The sequence below is a fragment of the Lepisma saccharinum genome, chromosome 28, assembly GCF_977018435.1.
Source record: "Lepisma saccharinum chromosome 28, izLepSacc3.1, whole genome shotgun sequence".
NCBI classification, from domain to species: Eukaryota; Metazoa; Arthropoda; class Insecta; order Zygentoma; family Lepismatidae; genus Lepisma; species Lepisma saccharinum.
In genome coordinates this window covers 2,542,376-2,562,510 of record NC_139256.1, presented here as the reverse complement: position 1 = coordinate 2,562,510, position 20,135 = coordinate 2,542,376, and the positions used below count along the sequence as shown (strand labels likewise).

The window sequence follows — 20,135 nt, the reverse complement described above, 5'->3', positions numbered from 1 at the left end:
TCACATAACAACTTATTGTAGATGCAAAATAATCTAACACAGTTATTGTTAGTGGTTTTTATTTTATCTGCGATGTTCTGTCCTGGTTTCCCGGAACTTTTTCAAGCATACACCAAGATACACATACAAAACACAATCTCACATGGCTAGTCACTCTCTACACTTCTAAGGAATTGATTGATTGATTGATATGTTGTTTTAAGTCCACTTTATGCACAGTAAGGCTAATCGGGACTGGACCTACAGTTTAAAGTGGGATCCGAACCACTTGTGCCTCCACCGGGTATCGAACCCGGGACCCCTTGATTACAAGGCGACGACGCTACCACTGCGCCATTGGGGAGGCCCTACTTCTAAGGAATTAAGGAATTGAATAACAAGTATAATAAAAACCACTCAAAATAACATTATTTTGTAATTTGAAGTGTGTACAGTCTGCTATATAACTTTTATTAGACTTTTTAAGGTTTCCTTTGACGCTCCTTTGTAATTTAAATTATACACTTTGCTCACCTGTCCAGTGTTTCATTCTCATGACGTCGAAGTTTGTCGATTATCGGCTGGATCCCAAGCATCAAAAATTCGTACCGCAAATGCAACCTGAACTCTAAGTTTTCTTGACCTGGTCCGTAGTTGAGGACGGCATTGATGAAAGACATAATGGCAGTCTTCAGGTTCACTTCATCTCTGTACACACCAGTACTTCGATCAAGATCGTTTATGATGCTCTGGAAAAACAGCAGCCAATTAGCATTAAACTGCATAAGCATCAATGACATTTCATTTGAAAAACTTCAGAACAATTTGCAATGGAAGCTGGGCACAAATTTAGCAAGGTATTCTCAAAACTATATGAAGATAACTTCTATTCATGTTTGGAGAATAAAAGACGTGGACGATAATATTAGACCTAAGCAAGTTAGTAACATTTTCTGCGAAACATACTTCTAGAAGCCACCATCCGCTGGGGAACTCTTGGCAACAAGTTCCCAAGCAGATGGTGACATGGACCACCGAAATTACTAGAACTTTTACAAGAAAGTTTTGCGGGAAAAGTTAGTAACTCACTTACGTTTAATTATAACTTCTATGTAGTGAATATTGCTTGGATTCCTAAGTATTTGATTGTTTTAAGTCCACTTTGTGCACAAATAGGCTAATTGCAACTGAACAGATTGGTCCCAGGACCTCTTGATTGCAAGGTGACGACATTACCACTACGTCATTGGATAGGCCTTAAGTATTTGTTATTTATTTAGTTATATGGTAAGCTTTAGAACTAATGAGCCTTCCTAACTGCAATGAAGATGTCAAAACTACAGTTATTAAGAATACCACTTATGGTTTGATTTTCTGTAATCAGTGTTGATATGAATTTGTGACTGGCATAGGTGAATGTGGGTGAATACTATATTCATGAGTTTCATAACCAAAATTCATGCATTTTTTTGCGTAAAATGCTGGAGTGATTTTACATTTTACTGAATATAGACTTCCATTTTCATATAATGGCATTCATTTTATGAATTATTCAATAGTTTAATAGTAATATTATGAAGTAGTACTGTACTTTACTTAATATCACATTCTTATAAGTGACAAAATACCTAAGTATTTAAATTTTTTCAAAACACTTTTCCAAGTTCAATGCATTAAAAATGCATCAAAAATAAATTCCATACATATGTGAGTAACTTGGCGTGTGCCCCTGGTACATAAAGCTTGGGACGAGTGGCCCCTGTGCACATAAGTAAATATGGCATTCTTAAACTCAAAGAGTTATTGCAAGAGCAACACAAACTTTCCATCTGTCCCTATTCTGGACAGGATTAATCTGCTCATGACCGTCTTTACTAATTTCCTTCAGGACTTTAATAACTCTAATAATAGCACATGTAATGTATATATTCGAAAGATATATTCATGGAAGCAGAGCCAGCCATAGGAAAATGGCAAATTAGGTACTTGCCCGAGGCCATCATGCATGAGGAGGCTCCACACCAGGCCATTCCCATACAGAATAAAAATAAAGTATTTATTGTCGTCGTCAAATACAATATTACAAATACTTGTAAGATGATAATTTTGTTTTACATTTATAATACTAAAGGAGTATGACTCAAGAAGAATTAGCCAAACATTGTAAGGATTTGGATACAACATTGAGCCATGACGAATGTCGTGATATTGATGGCAGTGATTTACGTCACAGAAGAGAGTTAACACAATGTCAATTCTCTCCACTGAGAACGGAATTTCCTAGTCTCTGGATTCCGAGGAGCTTATTGAAAAACTTGCATCAAAGAAGACAAGAACAGTTGAATTTTGGTAGACGAACTAAGGGATAATTCCAATAAAGGCAGCTGAAAGTGAACATTAAAGTCATAAATGATACATGTAATAAAGAACAGTTTATTATTTAGGGAATCGACTTTCAGAATGAGCAAGAGTTTATCAAGAAGTTTCAATTTTGATGGGTGTATGTACGATTTTAGGGATGCAAAATGGTAACATTTTCATCTAAAAGTTTAGAAAGAAATATAAATCACAGAGATCTCATATTTAAAAAGTAATCTGAACAATTTTCGTTATAGGCCCTGCACCCACCTAGGGCAGGTGCAAGAGTTCTTTATTTACCTGGAAGCGAGTTCTTTCGCTGGCGTACTTTTGGTAGTGCAGCATGGCTTCCAGAACCTTCTTGTGGCCCCCTGGCACGAGACACACCGCTCCTAGTATTTCAAGCACTGCAATCTTAGTCTTTATGTTCTCTGTGCTCAGGCTCTGAGCTATAGTGTTGATCCCTGTTGGATGGGCCAAGACGTGTGCTCTGCCATTCTGAAATAAATAAATAAATGAGACATACTTGCAATGAAAGACAATTATAGATATAATAATTAGGATGGTGTGGAAAACAGTAATTAAATATTAGGAAATGTTCCGCTATTCCCCAATATTATACAAGGTGGTCCACAAGTCCATATTTATAATTCATTATTTTTTGCCAAATGACTATTTATGAATGAATATTATATTACGATTAGGCACAGCCATACAGCGGTGGCTCAGTCGGTAACGCGTCTGACTACCATGCTAAAGGTCTCGGGTTCGATCCCTGGCCGGTTCAAATCCAGGAACTTTTCTAACGATGGAAGCGGCCCCGGCGCCCACCCAGCGTCAAATAACATGGGTACCTGGGGGAAACCCTGGGGGGTAAAGGCGGTCAGGGGCGTGATGCTGATCACATCACCCCCACTCACGACCGGATCAAGAAAGTGTGGGACGTTACCCCCACACCCCCTATACGCCTTCATGGCGTGGTGCTATGCACAGGGGAGCACTTTACTTCTTTACTTTCACAGCCATACAAGGACCATTGGTTGTCTCAATTATATATTACAGAGGATTACTATTCTGTTAAAATTTGGTTTAATATCATTATGGAGATTAAACAAATATATCATTCCATTCCTTGCACCTAAAAATGTCTTATTTGTTTAAAAAAAAATATTAAATACTTGTTATGCAGCAAGAAAAAAATGTGTACATAATTTTGGAACAACTTTCAGAAAAAAAATGAAATAGGCAAAATGAAATTGTACATGTAAAAATTTGAAATATTTTTTTAGTTGACATATTTTTTTAGGGGGGGGGTTAGAGATAGAACATAAAACATACACAACCAGGGAATGGATTTTAAGGTGCAACCTTTCCAGAAATATAGCTGTTTTCATATCGATCGTTTGAGATATGTATTTTAGGACATGAAATCAAGTCAAGTGAACACACTTCGTTGCACCTTTTCGTAAGATTAGCACATTTAGCTCCTTTTTTACCCCTCTTTGAAGCTTTATCACCTTTTCCCTCCATTTTCTTTCACGTTTTGTTGAAAAATTGGACAGAAAAATAAATGATTTTCATTCTTCTTGAGCAGCTACATAAAATCATATAGTCTCATTTTGTAGAGCAGAACGAAAGCTATAAAATGGTATAATATAATCATTGCAGCCCGTTGCAGACATATTCGAAAACATAAAAATGTTGAGTGTAATCCAGTATAACAAGTTGGTTGAAACCCAGTCAATGCCACTTTTACTTCGTAAAAACTGGTTTCTTTATGTATTACTAATTATGTTATTTGCTATAGTTGACGCGCTAGCTACGTTAACGACCCGCTGGCTTTGAAGTCCACCAGCTGCAACATACACTCTCAACCCACAGTGTTGCCACACATCTACTCTATGCCACCTTGTTGTCCCCTCCGCCTTCCCACGGTCTCCACATTGAAGTTGAAAAGTACGGCAACAGCATATCCACAATCATGTGACTGAGACTCCACGTGGAGTAGACGAGCAGAATGACAGCTGCGCCCATTGGCCGAAAACAACTCATCCGCTGTTTATCCTCACCCACGTTCATGGCGGAAGCTCTCTTCAGATCTTGGACGTTAACCAAGTAAATGCATCATATATTAATGTAACCGGTTTAGACCTGAGAAAAGGCTTTTTATCAGCACCTTCTTTTGCACCATTTTGAAAACATTTTCAGAATCTTTTCTCCCTTTACCGACCATAATTTTGCACCTTAAAATCCATTCCCTACACACAACAAACATTTATATTTTGCTTTACCGAATTGTTCATAAGTGCTTTGACACATCCTATGAGCGACGTATGGATGGAGCTCTGTGCCGTGTGGTAGTCCATGCTGGACAGAAAGTTGACGAGACTAGGTAGGCCATTCAGTTCGATGAAACGAAGAACGAAGCTGTGAGGCTGCGTCCTCAGGGCTGTCTTCAGGGCATCCACTTGCTTCGTCCTCATGTGGATCTCTTCATTGTTATCCTGGGGGTACTGCAACTGCAAAATAACACTTGGTTATTAATAACATGTATGGTTATGTTTTCACTAGAATTACTTTAAATTAACAGTTAATAAGAATAACATAGGAAAGTCAAACCCAAATAATCTATGAAAATACTTTTCAATTCCACTGACATACCCATTAAACTGGATTATATTATTTATAATTTTTATAATAACTTGCATACTATTTATAATTATTAACTATTATATATATGTAATAAAATAATAAATTTTAATATAATTAAAACAAAGTACCTAAGCCTAACCCCTCAAAATGATAATAAGCATATTTCCATCATTCAATTATAAACTTAATTATAAGCTTATCACTAAATTGAATAAGAATTTTCCTACGGCTATTAATAGTCCCAACCCCATTCAGACTAATACAAAAGAATTTAAAAGCAGAATTATTCATCAAGAAAGTACTTTAATATCGAGCCATTTCATATTCACATGCAAATGGGGCATTCCAGCATTACGTGTGTGACATTTTGCCCACAAAATTTAAGGTTCTAGACACGTAAAATTGGATTAAAATATTCATAATGAACTGATTTCATAGAATTATAAAGTACTTTTTCGTGTTTGCTAACAAATGAAAAAAATACTTGAGTATCATGGCATAAGCTGAATGCACGAAAAGAATTAACAAAAGTGCATTACGTGTATGCTGTTTAAAAATGTAGCAAATTTTGACTTCATTTGTCTGAAGCATACAGGCTGCAGATGTTAGTAACTTTAATTGGTTAAATGTGCAAATTATACAAACATCTAAACCTTAATGCAATTAAAAACAATAATTTTCATATTTTTTCATTTTATTAACATGGAGCAGGACCACTTTTCATGGAATGGCCCTAATACAGTTCATATTTTATTGACCATCTTAATGGGAGGTAGTGCAGGGATTTTCACATTTTTCAAACTACAACCCAATTTTGAAAGAAAAAAGAAAGAAAAAAAGTGGTTGGGGTAATAAAGATTATGTGCCTCTCCTCACATTCCTGTGCGATCATTTCTCCCAAGATATCTCAGTTTTCCTTTCATATGTTAATATACCGGTACCCTATAGGCAGGGCTTTCCACCTTGGGGGGGTATGTAGGATGGTGTGTGTAAATTTAGAGCCAAAGTGACCATAAATTAGACGTATGTGAAAACATTTTAAAGGGAGGGGCGTGGAAATGTGTGTGAATAAACCATAATCCTCCAGTCTGATGATGAAAACAATAAGTTGTAAATACATCAACTTTTGTGAAAGCACATTAAGACCATGTAACACAAATGATATTTTGTAAACTTTAAAAGATATATAAACGCAACTTATTTTTCTTTGCCTAGACTAGACTAAATTTGACAAGAGTTAATTAGATGAAAAATATTAGTGATTTATTCTTTGCGAACTAGCTTGCTGTTCAGAGCCGTGATGTGCTTCTATGGATAAATAATGATTGTCTACAATCTACGTGTAGACAATGTACATAAGCAGAACGGCTACAAGCAGTTGTGGCGATTAGGGGAGCGTGGGGAGCAGTTGTCCACAACTTTTTGCCACTTTTGCCCCAGAATTATACTAAATCTTATCTACCAATGGAAAGTAAACTGTCCTTGGCCCCCTAGTTTTGGAACCCAATCTCCGCCATTGGCTACAAGCGTGAGTTTAAGAACGGACTTTGTAGAAATTAAATAGAACTCTCATCCGTTTCAGTTGCTGAAGAAGTGTGAGAATGAGAAATAGCCTCTTTCTCTTTCTGAGAGAGAGAGAAAGATAAGTACTCTTCTTTACAATTACGAACAATTTTCTATTGTGTCAAACAGAAAGTAATAAAACATTCTCGCCATTGATTGAGAACTGTATTAGGAATAGCAATACATAACTCAGCCCGTGGCGAAGCAGCCCATTGAAGGCCCGGGTTTACCTTCCGACTGCCCACCTCACTCCCATCTGATTCTGCGGGACGCCATTCGTACAATGTCTGAATTGAATCTTTCCCAACAGCCTGTGCTTGGAAAAGATAAAGAAAGTGAAACTTTTTGTTGTAAACAATATTGTGTTCATCTGGATATGATTTTTTTTTATTTGCCTTATTTTACTTCGCTTTTTGTGCCACTTTTGGCTAATTTGCGAAGATGTGGATGAGTGATATGATGAAATAGTGAATGGACACTCACAAACATCCATGCCCAGGCCGGGATTCGAACCTGGGACCCCTGGCATCATAGCGCGATTTGGACATGAAGCAACATGATTGAAAAATGACATTTTCTTTCAAAACAATGTAAATTAATTGTTGATGTATTTCTCATAGTCTCCGTAGACAGTGTAAAGTGTAAGCCAATGTAATCTATGCGTAGCAAGCGATAGTATTTGACTGACACAAAAATACATATTCTTATTTTGGTTTCTTTATAGTCACTTCTCTTCACTTACAGTGTATCGCGACAAGGAGAATAAACACAATAGAACATCCACTTCAACACGACTTGAATCTGGAACCTTCAGAGGCGAGACAATGAATTTAACATTCAGCATGCTCGAGTACTGTATGTGTTCTTAAATAGGATCTTACGTGTACATTACAATAAAGAATACTAATTAACATACCATTGCCAATGCGTGGACTCTTTCTATATAATGTTCGGGAAGATGAGAGAGATCCGTTATGGCGCCTTCCTGGTCCTGAAACAAAGAAAATAAAGCTCTTTAACATTTTATTTCATGCGCCACAAAATATAATTTAAATATAATTCATTTAGTACGGATGGAATCACATGTAGCAAAGTAAAAATGAAAAGTGTCTGCGATTTACATTATTAGGAACAACAAGAATTTCTTTTTTCATATTTTCACATATATGTATTGTAGTGAAAATATAGCATTTTTTGTTTAGAGTATATATTTCTTACATACAATGTGGTATTTGTGTGTCTAGTAATGCAGATAATATTTGTGGAGCAAAGTTCAAAATATGTTTCTCCAAAAAAGATTTTCTTATATTGTATACAAAGTCACCACTTCGAAACAACACGGTCTCTAAAGGACACGGGTCCTGAAAATGACAGGGGCCACCAAAGAACACGGCTTCTCGAAATGACACGGGACCTCAAAATGACAGTGGTCACCAAAGAACACGGATCCTCAAAGAACAAGGGTCTCCAAAAGGTCATGGGTCCTCAAAATGACAAGAGTCACCAAAGAACAAGGGTCTCCAAAGGACATGTGGAAACCCCTGTCATTTTGAGGACCCATTTCCTTTAAAGACCAGTGTCCTTTACAGACCCTTGTCCTTCGGACACACCTGTTTTGTGGAGACCCCTGTCCTATGGACACACCTGTCTTGGGTTCTCAAAATTACTGGGGTTTCCAAAGAACAGCGGTCTCCTAAGGAAACGGGTCCTCAAAACGACAGGGGTTTCCAAAGGACAGGGGTTCTCAAAATTACAGGGTTTCCAAAGGGCAGGGATCCTCAAAATGACAAGAGGTCTCCAAAGAATATGGACCATCAAATTGACAGGGGTCTCCAAAGGACACACACAAAAAACAAAAACAAAAAAAAAATTGGGTAGCGTAAGGACAGGTCGCTAAGGAACAAGTATCAAAATGACTAGGTAGCATAAGGACAGGTAAATAAAAGAACGGGTCGCCAAAAGACGTCTTAAAAAGAACGTAGCATAGGGGCAAGTTGCAAAAAGACTGGGTCGCTAAAGGACAGGTTGCTTAAAGAACATGTCGCCAAGGTACAAGTAGTCTCAAAAAGACTGGGTAGCATAAGGATAGGCTGCAAAAAAGAAGTGTCCCCAAAGGACAAGTTTCAAGAAGACTGAGTAACATAAGGCAGGTCGCAAAAAGAGAAGGTAGAATAAGGACAGGTCGCAAAAAGAGTGGGTCGAATAAGGACAGATCGCAAAGAGACGGTGTCCCGAAAACACAGGTCTCTTAAAAGAACGGGTGGCTAATGGAAACGTATAAAAAAAGGTCGCTAAAAGACTGGGTAGTAAAAGAACAGATCGCAAAAACACTAGGTCACCAACACCAAGTCCCAGAAAGACTTGGTAGCAATACGACATGTCGCAAGAAGACTGGGTCACCAAAAGACATGTCGCTAAAAGAACGGATCGCCAAAGGACAAGTCTGAAAAAGACTGGGTAGCATAAGCAAAACTCGCAAAAAGAGTGAGTAGCAGAAGGACAGGTCGCTAAACTAGTGGGTAGCATAACGACAGGTCTATAAAAAAACGGGTCGCTAAAGGGAACGACTCAAAAAGACTGGGTAACATAAGGACAGGTCGCAAGGACAAGTTTAAAAAAAAACTGGGTAGCATAAGGACAGGTCGCAAAAGAACTTGGAAGCATAAGGACTGGTCGCAAAAAGAGTAGGTAGCATAAGGACAGTTCGCTAAAAGAACGGTTCGCCAAAAGACAAGTCGTCTCAAAAAGGCTGGGTAGGATAAGGACAGGTCGCAAAAATAGTGGCTGGCATAAGGATAGGTCGCAAACAGACGGTGTCCCCAAAAGACAGGTCTCTAAAATAACACGGCTCGCTAAACATGTCGCAAGAAGACTGGGTCTCCAAAGGACATGTCGCTAAAAAACGGGTAGCCAAAAGACAAGTCTCAAAAAGACTGGGTAGCATTAAGACAGCTCGCACAGAGAGTGAGTAGCATAAGGACAGGTCGCTAAAAGAACGCGTGACATAAGGACAGGTCGCAAAAAGAACACGTAACATAAGGACAGGTCACAAAAGGACTGGAAACCATAAAGACAAGTCGGTAAAAGAACGGCTAACATAAGGACTGGTTGATAAAGGACAAGTTTAAAAAAAACTGGGTAGCCTAAGAACAGGTCGCAAAAAGAACGGATCGCTAAAGGAAAAGTCTCAAAAAGACTGGGTAGCATAAAGACAGGTCGCAAAAAGAGTAGGTAGCATAAGGACAGGTCGCATAAAGAACGGGTCACCAAAGAACAAGTCGTCTCAAAAAGACTGGGTAGCATAAGGACAGGCCGCAAAAAGACGGTGTCCCCCAAAAGACAGGTTGCTAAAAGAACAAGTCGCCAAAAGACAACTAACAAAAAAACTGGGTAGCATAAGGACATGTATAAAAAAGAACGGATCACCAAAGGAAAAAAGTCTCAAGAAAACTGGGTAGCATAAGGAGAGGTCACTTAAAGAACAGGTCGCAAAAGACAGGTCGCTTAAAGAACTGGTCGCCAAAGGATAAGTCGGCTCAAAAAGACAGGACGCAAAAAGGCGGTGTCCCCAAAGGACAAGTCTCAAAAAGAATGGGCAGGATAAGGACAGTCCGCAAAGTTACGGTGTGCACAAAGGACAGGTCTCTAAAGAACAGGTTGCCAAAGGACAACTAACAAAAAAACGGTAGCATCAGGACAGGTAGCAAAAAGAACGGGTCGCCAAAGGAAACAAGTCTCAAGAAAACTGGGTAGCATATGGACAGGTCACTTAAATAACATGTCGCTCAAAGAACAGGTCGCCAAAGGACAAGTCTCAAAAAGACTGGGTAGCATAAGGATAGGTCGCAAAGATACGGTGTCCACAAAGGACAGGTTTCTAAAAGAACGGGTCGCCAAAGGACAAGTATTAAAAAAAAACTGTTGGCATAAGTACAGGTCGCTAAAAGACTGTGCAGTATAAGGAAAGGTCGGAAAGAGACTGGGTTGCTAAAGGACAGGTAGCAAAAAGACTGGGTAGCGTAAGGTCAGGTCGCACAAAGATTGAGTAGCATAAGAACGTGTCACTAAAAGACAAGTCTCTTTAAAAGACTGGGTAGCATAAAGAGAGGGCGATAAAAGAAAGGGTCGCCAAATGACAGGTCGCAAGAACAACAGATCGCTAAAAGAATGGGTAGCAGAAAAACGGGTCGAAAAAGGCCAGGACACCTAAAGAACATGTCACCAAAGGACAAATCGTCTTAAAAAGACTTGTGTCCCCAAAGGACAGGTCGCTAAGAGAACGAGTCGTCAAAGGACAACTAACAAAAAACTGGGTAGCATAAGGACAGGTAGCTAAAAGAACGGGTCGCCAAAGGAAAAAGTCTCAAGAAGACTGGGTAGCATAAGGACAGTTCGCTTAAAGAACAGATCGCCAAAAAACAACTAACAAAAAAAAATGGGTAGCATAAGAATAGGTCGACAAAAAGAACGGATCGCTAAAGGACAAGTCTCAAAAAGACTGGGTAGCATAGGGACAGGACGATAAAAGAACGGGTCACCAAAGGACAAGTCTTTAAATAACTGGGTAGCATAAGAACAGGTCGCAAAAAGTGTGGGTAGGACAGGTCGCTTAAAGAACGGGTCGCTAAAGGACAGATCGTTTAAAGAACTGGTCGCCAAAGGACAAGACTCAAAAGAGATTTCGTAGGATATGGACAGGTTGCAAAAAGACTGGGTCGTCAAAGGACAGGTTGCAAAAAGACTGGGTCGCCAAAGGACAGGTTGCACAAAGACTGGGTCGCCAAAGGACAGGTTGCACAAAGACTGGGTCGCCAAAGGACAGGTTGCACAAAGACTGGGTCGCCAAAGGACAGGTTGCACAAAGACTGGGTCGCCAAAGGACAGGTTGCACAAAGACTGGGTCGCCAAAGGACAGGTTGCACAAAGACTGGGTCGCCAAAGGACAGGTTGCACAAAGACTGGGTCGCCAAAGGACAGGTTGCACAAAGACTGGGTCGCCAAAGGACAGGTTGCACAAAGACTGGGTCGCCAAAGGACAGGTCGCTAAAAGAACGAGTCGCCAAAGACGTTTTTAGTAAAACCGTTACAACTCGATTTTTCATAGAATTCAACTGTTTTTTTAAACGAGAGACTTGAAAAATTGTACAACATTTTTCTACAAATTATCTCATTACTTTTGGCAGTCGCATACTTCCATTTTTCAATATATTTAATGAAAATCAGCAGCATAACATCCTCATCTTCGCGATTGGGAAAAAAATTGCACAATGCAAACAAAATAATAATAATAAAAAACAATTATAATTTTCAACCATCTATACGGTCTCCCCAATGGAAAAAATTTTGCACAATACAGAAAAATAATTTTAAAAAAACAATTATAATTTGCAACCATCTATACGGCCTCCCCGTTTGCATTAACTTTGACCGCAATGATGAAATATTGAAAGGAATCAAAAATAACAAATTTGTCGGATGCTACAAGAAAGTGTGGGTTTTTACTGAAAACTGGATTCGATAAAACTTGGACAGTCAGCATTTCCATTTGCAGTTGAGAAGAAAGAGGGAATTTCGTTAATATTTGGTGGTTAAAAATTCACAACGGCTTTTTTGAAAAAAAGAACTGTTACAATAACGTTACTTTTTCGACCATTGCTATGAACGTGCATAAAGTGGACTGGTGAATTTTTTAAATATCATACCTTTTGCTCTTTTTGGTGTCAATTTATTCTCTCGGATTTCTTTTTGACAAGAAAGAGAATGAGCAATTTGTTAAGGTAAAATTAGGTAATATTTTAGACCTCGCGTGAATTTATATAAAGTGATGGGAAAAATTCAAAACTGGAAGAAGCGACACACGACAAATGAACCTGACATGACACGTATAAAAATAATTATAATTCTGACATTTCGACACTGGTTCGGATTCCACTTTGAAGGGGTCATATTCCAAAGCGACATTCGGATCCATTTTTGGATTAGTTACTTTTTCAACAAAACCTTTGCAGACCTTTCATACATAATTTAAATACGAATGTTTTTCTTCCCCCTCCCAACATAAACAAGCTTTTTTCAGGAATTTTGAACTATTTTTAAGTTTTTGTTTCACATAACTAATAACGAATATGATGTTTATTACAATCAACGTCTTAATACACGAAACGCAAGATGTCTGAAATGATGAACTTACGAGGCTTAATGTGACATTAAAATACTCATTTAAGGCGTAGAGTGCCACACACGTAAATTTGCCGTTGCGTAGAAACGAATTTTCGTTTCGTCTCCCTCTCTCTTAGCATTATGTGTTCTACCCTGCTCGAAAACCTTCGCTATTGTTGCCACATTGTCATTCCATTCCTGGACACACTCGCGCAAACATAATTGAAAACAATTGAATAGCGCTTCAGCTCGCGGTTCCCACCGTTCGGTAGGGACGCTAATGTGGCAATATAGCACGGCGTAGTGCTTGCTTCTTTTATGCAGTGCATGTTCATTGGATAGCTAGTAACTAGTGTTGCCAACTGTAATAATGAAGCACTATTTCTGTCACGGAAGGGTAAAAGGCAGGTAAAGTAGCGGTGAGTTTTGTTGGATTGGAAGCACCATATTTTTATTTTATACTAAGTATTTGACCGGTTTGACGTTGTGTGCGTGTATTGCGTGTGTGTATGTAAAAGTGTGTGTTTGCTAATGAACGTTAAATTCCATAATGCCTCCAGTTCTGTCGAAGTTGAAATCAAAAACCTTGCATAGCCAAGCTCGGGAAATTCTAAGCAACGTGCACGAGTTCATGAAGGAGGAAGCCAGTCATGGTGTTAGCATCCCAATAAAGCATTTTGGCAAGAGAGCAGCGAACAGCAGCAACAAATTGTTCATATTTCATAATTTTGGAATTATTCAAAATAAATAAATTATGTGGCTCCAACATCATTTCAACTCTGGCTCCGGCACGTGTTCTTGTAGAAATTGCATAGAGGAGGCTGTCATTTTTGCTGCTTAATGCGATACATATTGTTTTCTGTGTTAAAATTGCCATGCTTTGATGGGTGACCAAGTTCATAGCAGGGCCGGCGGAAGGGGAGGGCGAACCGTCCCATCGCCCAGAGCGGCAAAATTTGAAGAGAAGAAAAAAATAAGCCTATTGAAAACTGTGATCGAGCGAGATATTCTTTTGCGCTGAATAGTATTGAAATAGCATAAGAAGTCTCATTATTTATTTTATATTTTGATGTTTTAGTTAGGAATATATTGATTTTCAATTTTCCGTTGCTGCGTAATGACCGGGGGGGGGGGGGGGGTCGAAATAGAGCGGCATCTGCCGCCACCTCCCAGGGAGGCAAAATGACTAGCGCCGGCCCTGGTTCATAACAAAAGAAAAAGCCGCGCAGCTTATCGTCTAGTGGCAGTATATGTACTTGTTATTGTTGTGGAAGCCGGCATCCTTTGTAAATGTACAACAAAGGCAACCGACTGTCGCCGATCTCAGAGAGGAAATAATAATACTGCTTCAGGAGGAGTGTTATGGTGCAATTGTAGCGGTTTAACACGTTGGCATGTTATTATCTGCCGTTGCAGTTCCATACCAGTGTATACGGGTTTTGGGAGTGAAAAGTTAGAACGCCACCAGTGCATTAATGCAATGAAAAATAATATATATATTTTTTTATTTTGTTTGAAATCACTCAAATAAGGAATCGTATGAAGAAGTCTTCTTTGCAGCATTTTTGGTAATTTTACTTATGTGTTAGTTCATATTTTGCGAATTTTTAGTCCATATGTATGTAGCTACATACATAGTCACTTGTTAGTACATATTAATCCTAGTCCTGGTATAATGCATGACGTTTAAAACTCAACGTTAGATAGACCTGAATTCTCTAATTTTATTGTTGTACGTAACAGCTGTGCATCGGCGCACCGCAGCGATTTTTCTATCTGCTCCATTAGCAACACTGCTTCTTTAGTTCTGTCGCGCATTGCACGGCAGAATTATCTGCGCTGGACTCTACTTAAAGAAGTTACAGTATCCTTGCTTTCCGTAAAGAACGGCGGGAAAACAGCAGCACTCTCACTTCCTTGAGACAGGTCAAGGCAGAGGAAAAACTAAGCAACCAATTATCGAAGGTCTGAAAGTTCGACGAGTAAACCATTTCGTTCCGGTCATAACCGATAAACGAGGCGTGTGGCATGTGAACCCACACATGTGAGGGTTGCCAGGAGACTAGTGGGCATAAATTGTACGGTGACTGGCAGTGGCACGTACAAGTGTTTATGACTTAATTCTTAAGGGGTCAACGCCACAGACATGGTCAACATTGAGATTCCTGGGGAGACATGGTTTGTAAAACATCATCAATTTGCCCTTCAATTTATGACTTTTGAATTATGAAATCGCAAATGTATTGCTTTATTTTCCTGATGATATGAAGGCAATTCGTCTCTGAACTAATTTTAGGCACATAAGTATTAATAATAGTAACCCCTGGCGTACAGTCAACGGCAAAGATAATGGTAGGCGAATTGTCCATCGTTAATTTCATTACTTTTTATTCTACTTCCTGTGTTGTTTTAAGGAATGAAATTATGTTGGTGCGAAAAAGACATTGCCCTCTGCTTATTGATGTTATTTCAATTCATTATCATCATATTGTGCAATGCAGACCGAATGAAAATCGTCATGGACAATTCGCTGTTTCTTTTGTCGTTGGGTGTACCAGCCAGTGAGGCTTACTCTCACCAGCGCTACGACGCCAGGGGTCCCGGGTTCGAATCGCGACCTGGCCATGGATGTTTGCGAGTGAATTTCATCATCACTCATCCCCATCTTCGCAAAAGTGGCAGGAAAAGTGAAAAAAATGAAGCAAATCAATCAATCACTCCCCACCAGATATGACAGTAGCGTGAGAGGGTTACGCTACTCATTCGTGGCTCCCCAATTCCCTCACGATAGTGGGCGGCCACCGGTCCCATACACACACAGCCCGAAATCTCAAGAGCAAAGTTGTTGCGGGTCCAGTAGCAGCCCAAATCTTGCGTCTTAGTCCACGGTGTAAGCAATGTCATACCTCATAAGTAAGGGGTGTCGTTTTTGAATCGGCCCTCTGGGGGCAATTTGCACATTACGGAGAAATAAGATCGTAAAGGCTTGGCAACATTGTTAATATTTAGTTGCCACGTAGCGCTTTACGGGGCAGTTACGTGTTTTTTGTGTTCGTGCGTTTTATAAAAATAATGATTCTCATGTTGTTGTGCGTCGTTTGTACCGGTATCATTATAACCTCGCAGGAATGAGAGACGTCCCAAGCGCTAATTTAATTAAACATTGTGTGAGAAAGTTTGAAAACACTGGAAGCACTATGACGAGTAAACCGTCCAAGGTCATGAAGATCGAACAGAAACGTTGACCGTGTGCGCCAGTCTGTTAGTGAGGATCCAAATTTGCATAGGTCGACAGTTCATCGCATTATTCGCAAGGATATGCATTTCCACCCATACAAAATTGTTATTAAACAAGAATTAAAACAACAAGATCCTGCCAATCGATTCGAGTTCTGTAGAACAATGAGAGATCGCTTCAATGGTTACAATAACATATGGTTTTCTGATTAATCAAATGTTCACATAAACGGGCATGTTAATAAACAGAACTGCCGATACTGAGACGCCATTACATTCATCTAAAGTTGTCGTGTGGGCTGTCCTATCAAGCCAAGGAATCACTGGCGCTTATTTTTTTGAAGCTGATCATGGTAATGCTCAAACTAACTTCTGAGCGCTACTGCCAAATGATTAGGACTTTTTCAACTCCTGCAATTCAGAACCATGATGACTACAACAGAAACACATTTTTTCCAGCAAGATGGCCACTTCTCACGTCACCAATGATTCACTGAATGCTCTTCACCAGTTATTCCCAGAGTCATCAGTCGCAGAGGGGACATTAACTGGCCACCGAGAAGATTTTTTTCTTATGGGGTTACCTTAAGAGTAAGGTATACACCCCAATGCCACAAAATTTGAGTGAATTGAAGCAAAGAATTTCATATGAAATCAATGCTATTCCTCGTGCAATGCTTTGGCGAGTGATCGAAAACTTTAGTTCAAGAATAAATGAATGTGAAAACATGAACGGTCACCATTTGTCCAATACTCTTTTCCACAAATAAAAATTTAATGTTTAAGCTTTCTTTGGGTAATAAATTTATCTTTATACAAAAAAAGTATTTATTTTAATTGTTTTAAAAACTAAAATATTTCTGAAACACCATTTACTTCCAGCCTCAATAATGTTCAGCAAAACTAGTACGTGTTATATATAAAGTTTAATAATTATTAGAATAATTAAATCAAGAAGATTTAGGTGGGCAGGCCGTGTGGAAGAGGAAAGAAGAGTTTACAGGAACCTTGTTGGGAAACCTGATGGTAAGAGACCTATAGGAAGGCCAAGACGAAGATGGAGGGATAACGTTGAGATGGACCTAAAGGAAATCGGTAAGGATGGAAAAGATTGGGTTGATCTTGCCCAGGATAGGGACAGATGGAAGGCTTGTGTTGCTGCAGTCATAAACCTTCGGGTTTAAGGAGGCAAGATAGTTACTTAGTAACATTTCGTCGTCCAATTCGATACCTTCTGCTCATCAAACTCAAGCAGCGCACTGAATTAATGTGAACACCATATCGATAGCAGAAAGTCCGTCAGAAGAACACGGGAAAGTAAAGTTTGGCCGAAACCTGGTCCAATATGTCCGTAGGATAAGAGAAATTGGCGATTGTCTCGAATGGCATCTAAAAGGCGTTCGGCATTTCTGAGTTGTACGAACGAGTACAACCTATACGTGGAACTCTCGAAACGAAAGACAATAATGTACATTACCAAATGTAAGATTAATCGTAATTATTTCTGTTGTGTTTCCAAAGATTGGAGTTGAAGATATCGTTTATGGCGTGTACAGGCACCGACACTTCTGGGTTGTAGCAACGCTATTGACTTTCAATGCGATCATTACAACCCAGAAGTATCCGTGACTGTACAAGTGAGTTGATTTTTATGAAAGTTGGTAGATTAAAATATGATCCATGTTTAAAGCTTGGTTGCTGTAATTAGCCATGTGCATATTTATGAACCGTACCAAAAGTTTTGACACAAGCATAATGGTGCCGGCCCCCGTGGCGGAGTGGTTAGCACTTCGCGCTACGACGCCAGGGGTCTCGGGTTCGAATTCCGGCATGGGCATGGATGTTTGTGAGTGTCCATTCATCAATATCATCACTCATCCCCATCTTCGCAAATTAGCCAAAAGTGGCACAAGAAGCGAAGTAAAATAAAGCAAATCAAAACAAGCATAATGGTAATGTAAAGGAAGATTTTTCTCTTCCTTGCGAAAATCTCTGAAAAGTCCAATTAGAATGAGTAACAAACTTATTGAAACTTTACACAGGCCGGTTAGTGCGTGTCAATCTAATGCGAAGGAGCTAAACAAAATAATCCAACAACCCCCCCCCCCCCCGATAAACGACCTTTAATCCGTCACTGGTCTGAAACTGCTACTTCAGTCATTTCAGCCTTGAAACGACAGTATTTTATTTCCCCTTCCAAGCACTAAAAATACTTCTAGCTTGGTCACGTATATTTTATTGCCCCTTTCAACTTTAAAACTGTACGACGTCATTGTCTTTCACTGTTTACGACAGCAATTCCACCTAACACTACAACCCATTGCGATGGAAAGAATTTTACAGCATCCACATAATATTAATTACATATTCAATTACACAAATGGAATTCCTATTCTTTTAAAAAAAAATGGAACTCGCTAAGCATACAAAGCTCTATGCATGTGCCACTGTTTCAATTCACCGCTCTGATAATAATGTTCAATTGATTCATTGATTAAGTTATTTTGAGTCTCTGCTCTTCCACTTTTGGCTAATCGCGACGATTGTTACGGGATGGTATCATGAAAGAAATGAAGAGACACTTACAAGGAACATACTAGAGAAAATAAACGATTTCACAATGAAATAATTGCAACACGAATAAATTTTGCGAATGTGCCAAAATATGTAATTTTCTCTATACAAAAATTTTTCACGCTGCAGTGTTTTTACATTGTTTCCATAAAATAATATTTTCACGTCACGATTTCATCCTATAAGTAAATGAATAATACATATTAACTATTTTGGACGCAAATATCTCAAACGCTAACACTTTGTTCAGAATATGATTTCAGTAATTTTGTATATATTTAAGTGCGTCAAAAGGAGAGGGTTCGCCAAAAGACAGGGGTATCCAAAAGACATTTGTATCCAAAAGACAGGGGTCTCCAAAGTTCCTTGTATCAAAAAGACAGGGTTTTCCAAAAGACAGGTGTCTCCAAAGGGCAGGGGGTTGGTCGTCTCCAAAGGGCAGGGGGTTGGTGGTCTCCGAAGGGCAGGGGGTTGGTGGTCTCCGAAGGGCAGGGGGTTGGTGGTCTCCGAAGGGCAGGGGGTTGGTGGTCTCCGAAGGGCAGGGGGTTGGTGGTCTCCGAAGGACAGGGTTGGTCTCCGAAGGTTGAGGTCCTGCAAAGGACATGGGTCTGCAAGGTCCCGGTAATATTGTCTATATATAGGTGTGTCAAAATTATCATCGTATGCGGGATATATCAGATTAGTTTCTTAATTGGAAGCACCAGCGCCCTATAAATTCGAAAAAAACTGCACACAGTTAGTTTTATCCAGCGCGGGGCTTCGGGCGAGTGCCTGAGTTGCCCCTCCCTAGGACCAGTTCTGGTCCCATCGCCGCTGTTTACCCGCATTTGGGACCAGAGATCGCTCGATCTTTCAAGTGTTCATAAAATGCACTCACGACGCTGGGCCAACAAAAACTTTGGAGCTCTTGCCAGGATTCTATCTCGGAACCGCTCGCGTCAAAGGCGAGAACACTAACCATTCGGCTACGCGGGAGCCACATGAAAACTACCCCCTCCTTAATCTGTGTGAAGTTCCTCTAATGCATAATTGTGCACAATGTTGGGTGTTTAGAATGCAACCTTTAAAATTGTATTCATGAAAGATACATTTCTATCTTTTCATTGCAGGTTTTCCTTCATGAATATTTTGAAACTGCTACCATATTCGAAATAATAGTCTATTTTTTTTGGAATCATTGTGTATGCCGACAGTTCGATGAAGTCGTATACTACTAGAACTTACCGTAAAATTTACAAGATTCTACCGTTATAATTTAACAGTTTGCCTGTAAATTTAAATGAACGGGACGAAACCGATTTTTATTTAAATCTGAATATTTTATCATGCGTAAAGATAGTTCATGATTATAAATTGACGTGACGGTCTCCCTAACTAACTAACTCTCTAGCCTTCCTAAACCCGAAAGTTCATGGCTGCAGCAACACAGGCCTTCCATCTGTCCCTATCCTGAGCAAGATCTATAGCCTATACTCTTTTCCATCCTTACCGATTTCCTTTAGGTCCATGTCGACGTTATCCCTCCATCTTCGTCTTGGCCTTCCTACAGGTCACTTACCATCAGGTTTCCCAACAACAATCCTGTACTCCTCTTTCCTCTCCCATTCCTGCCG

The 20,135-nt window shown here is 39.5% G+C and overlaps 1 protein-coding gene across 6 annotated transcripts in view; it reads right to left on the bottom strand.

Annotated features, from left to right (window-relative positions):
- The window catches only part of DAAM (disheveled-associated activator of morphogenesis-like protein), a 460,107-nt gene that overhangs the window by 149,335 nt on the left and 290,637 nt on the right, over positions 1 to 20,135 (bottom strand). For all 6 annotated transcript variants that reach the window (XM_083114203.1, XM_083114204.1, XM_083114205.1 and 3 more), the window contains 4 exons: positions 7,469 to 7,543; positions 4,629 to 4,856; positions 2,638 to 2,835; positions 514 to 728 (listed from right to left, as the gene is read on the bottom strand). In XM_083114203.1, the coding sequence (XP_082970329.1) occupies positions 514 to 728; positions 2,638 to 2,835; positions 4,629 to 4,856; positions 7,469 to 7,543 (716 nt within the window). The remainder of the gene's footprint in view (positions 1 to 513; positions 729 to 2,637; positions 2,836 to 4,628; positions 4,857 to 7,468; positions 7,544 to 20,135) is intronic.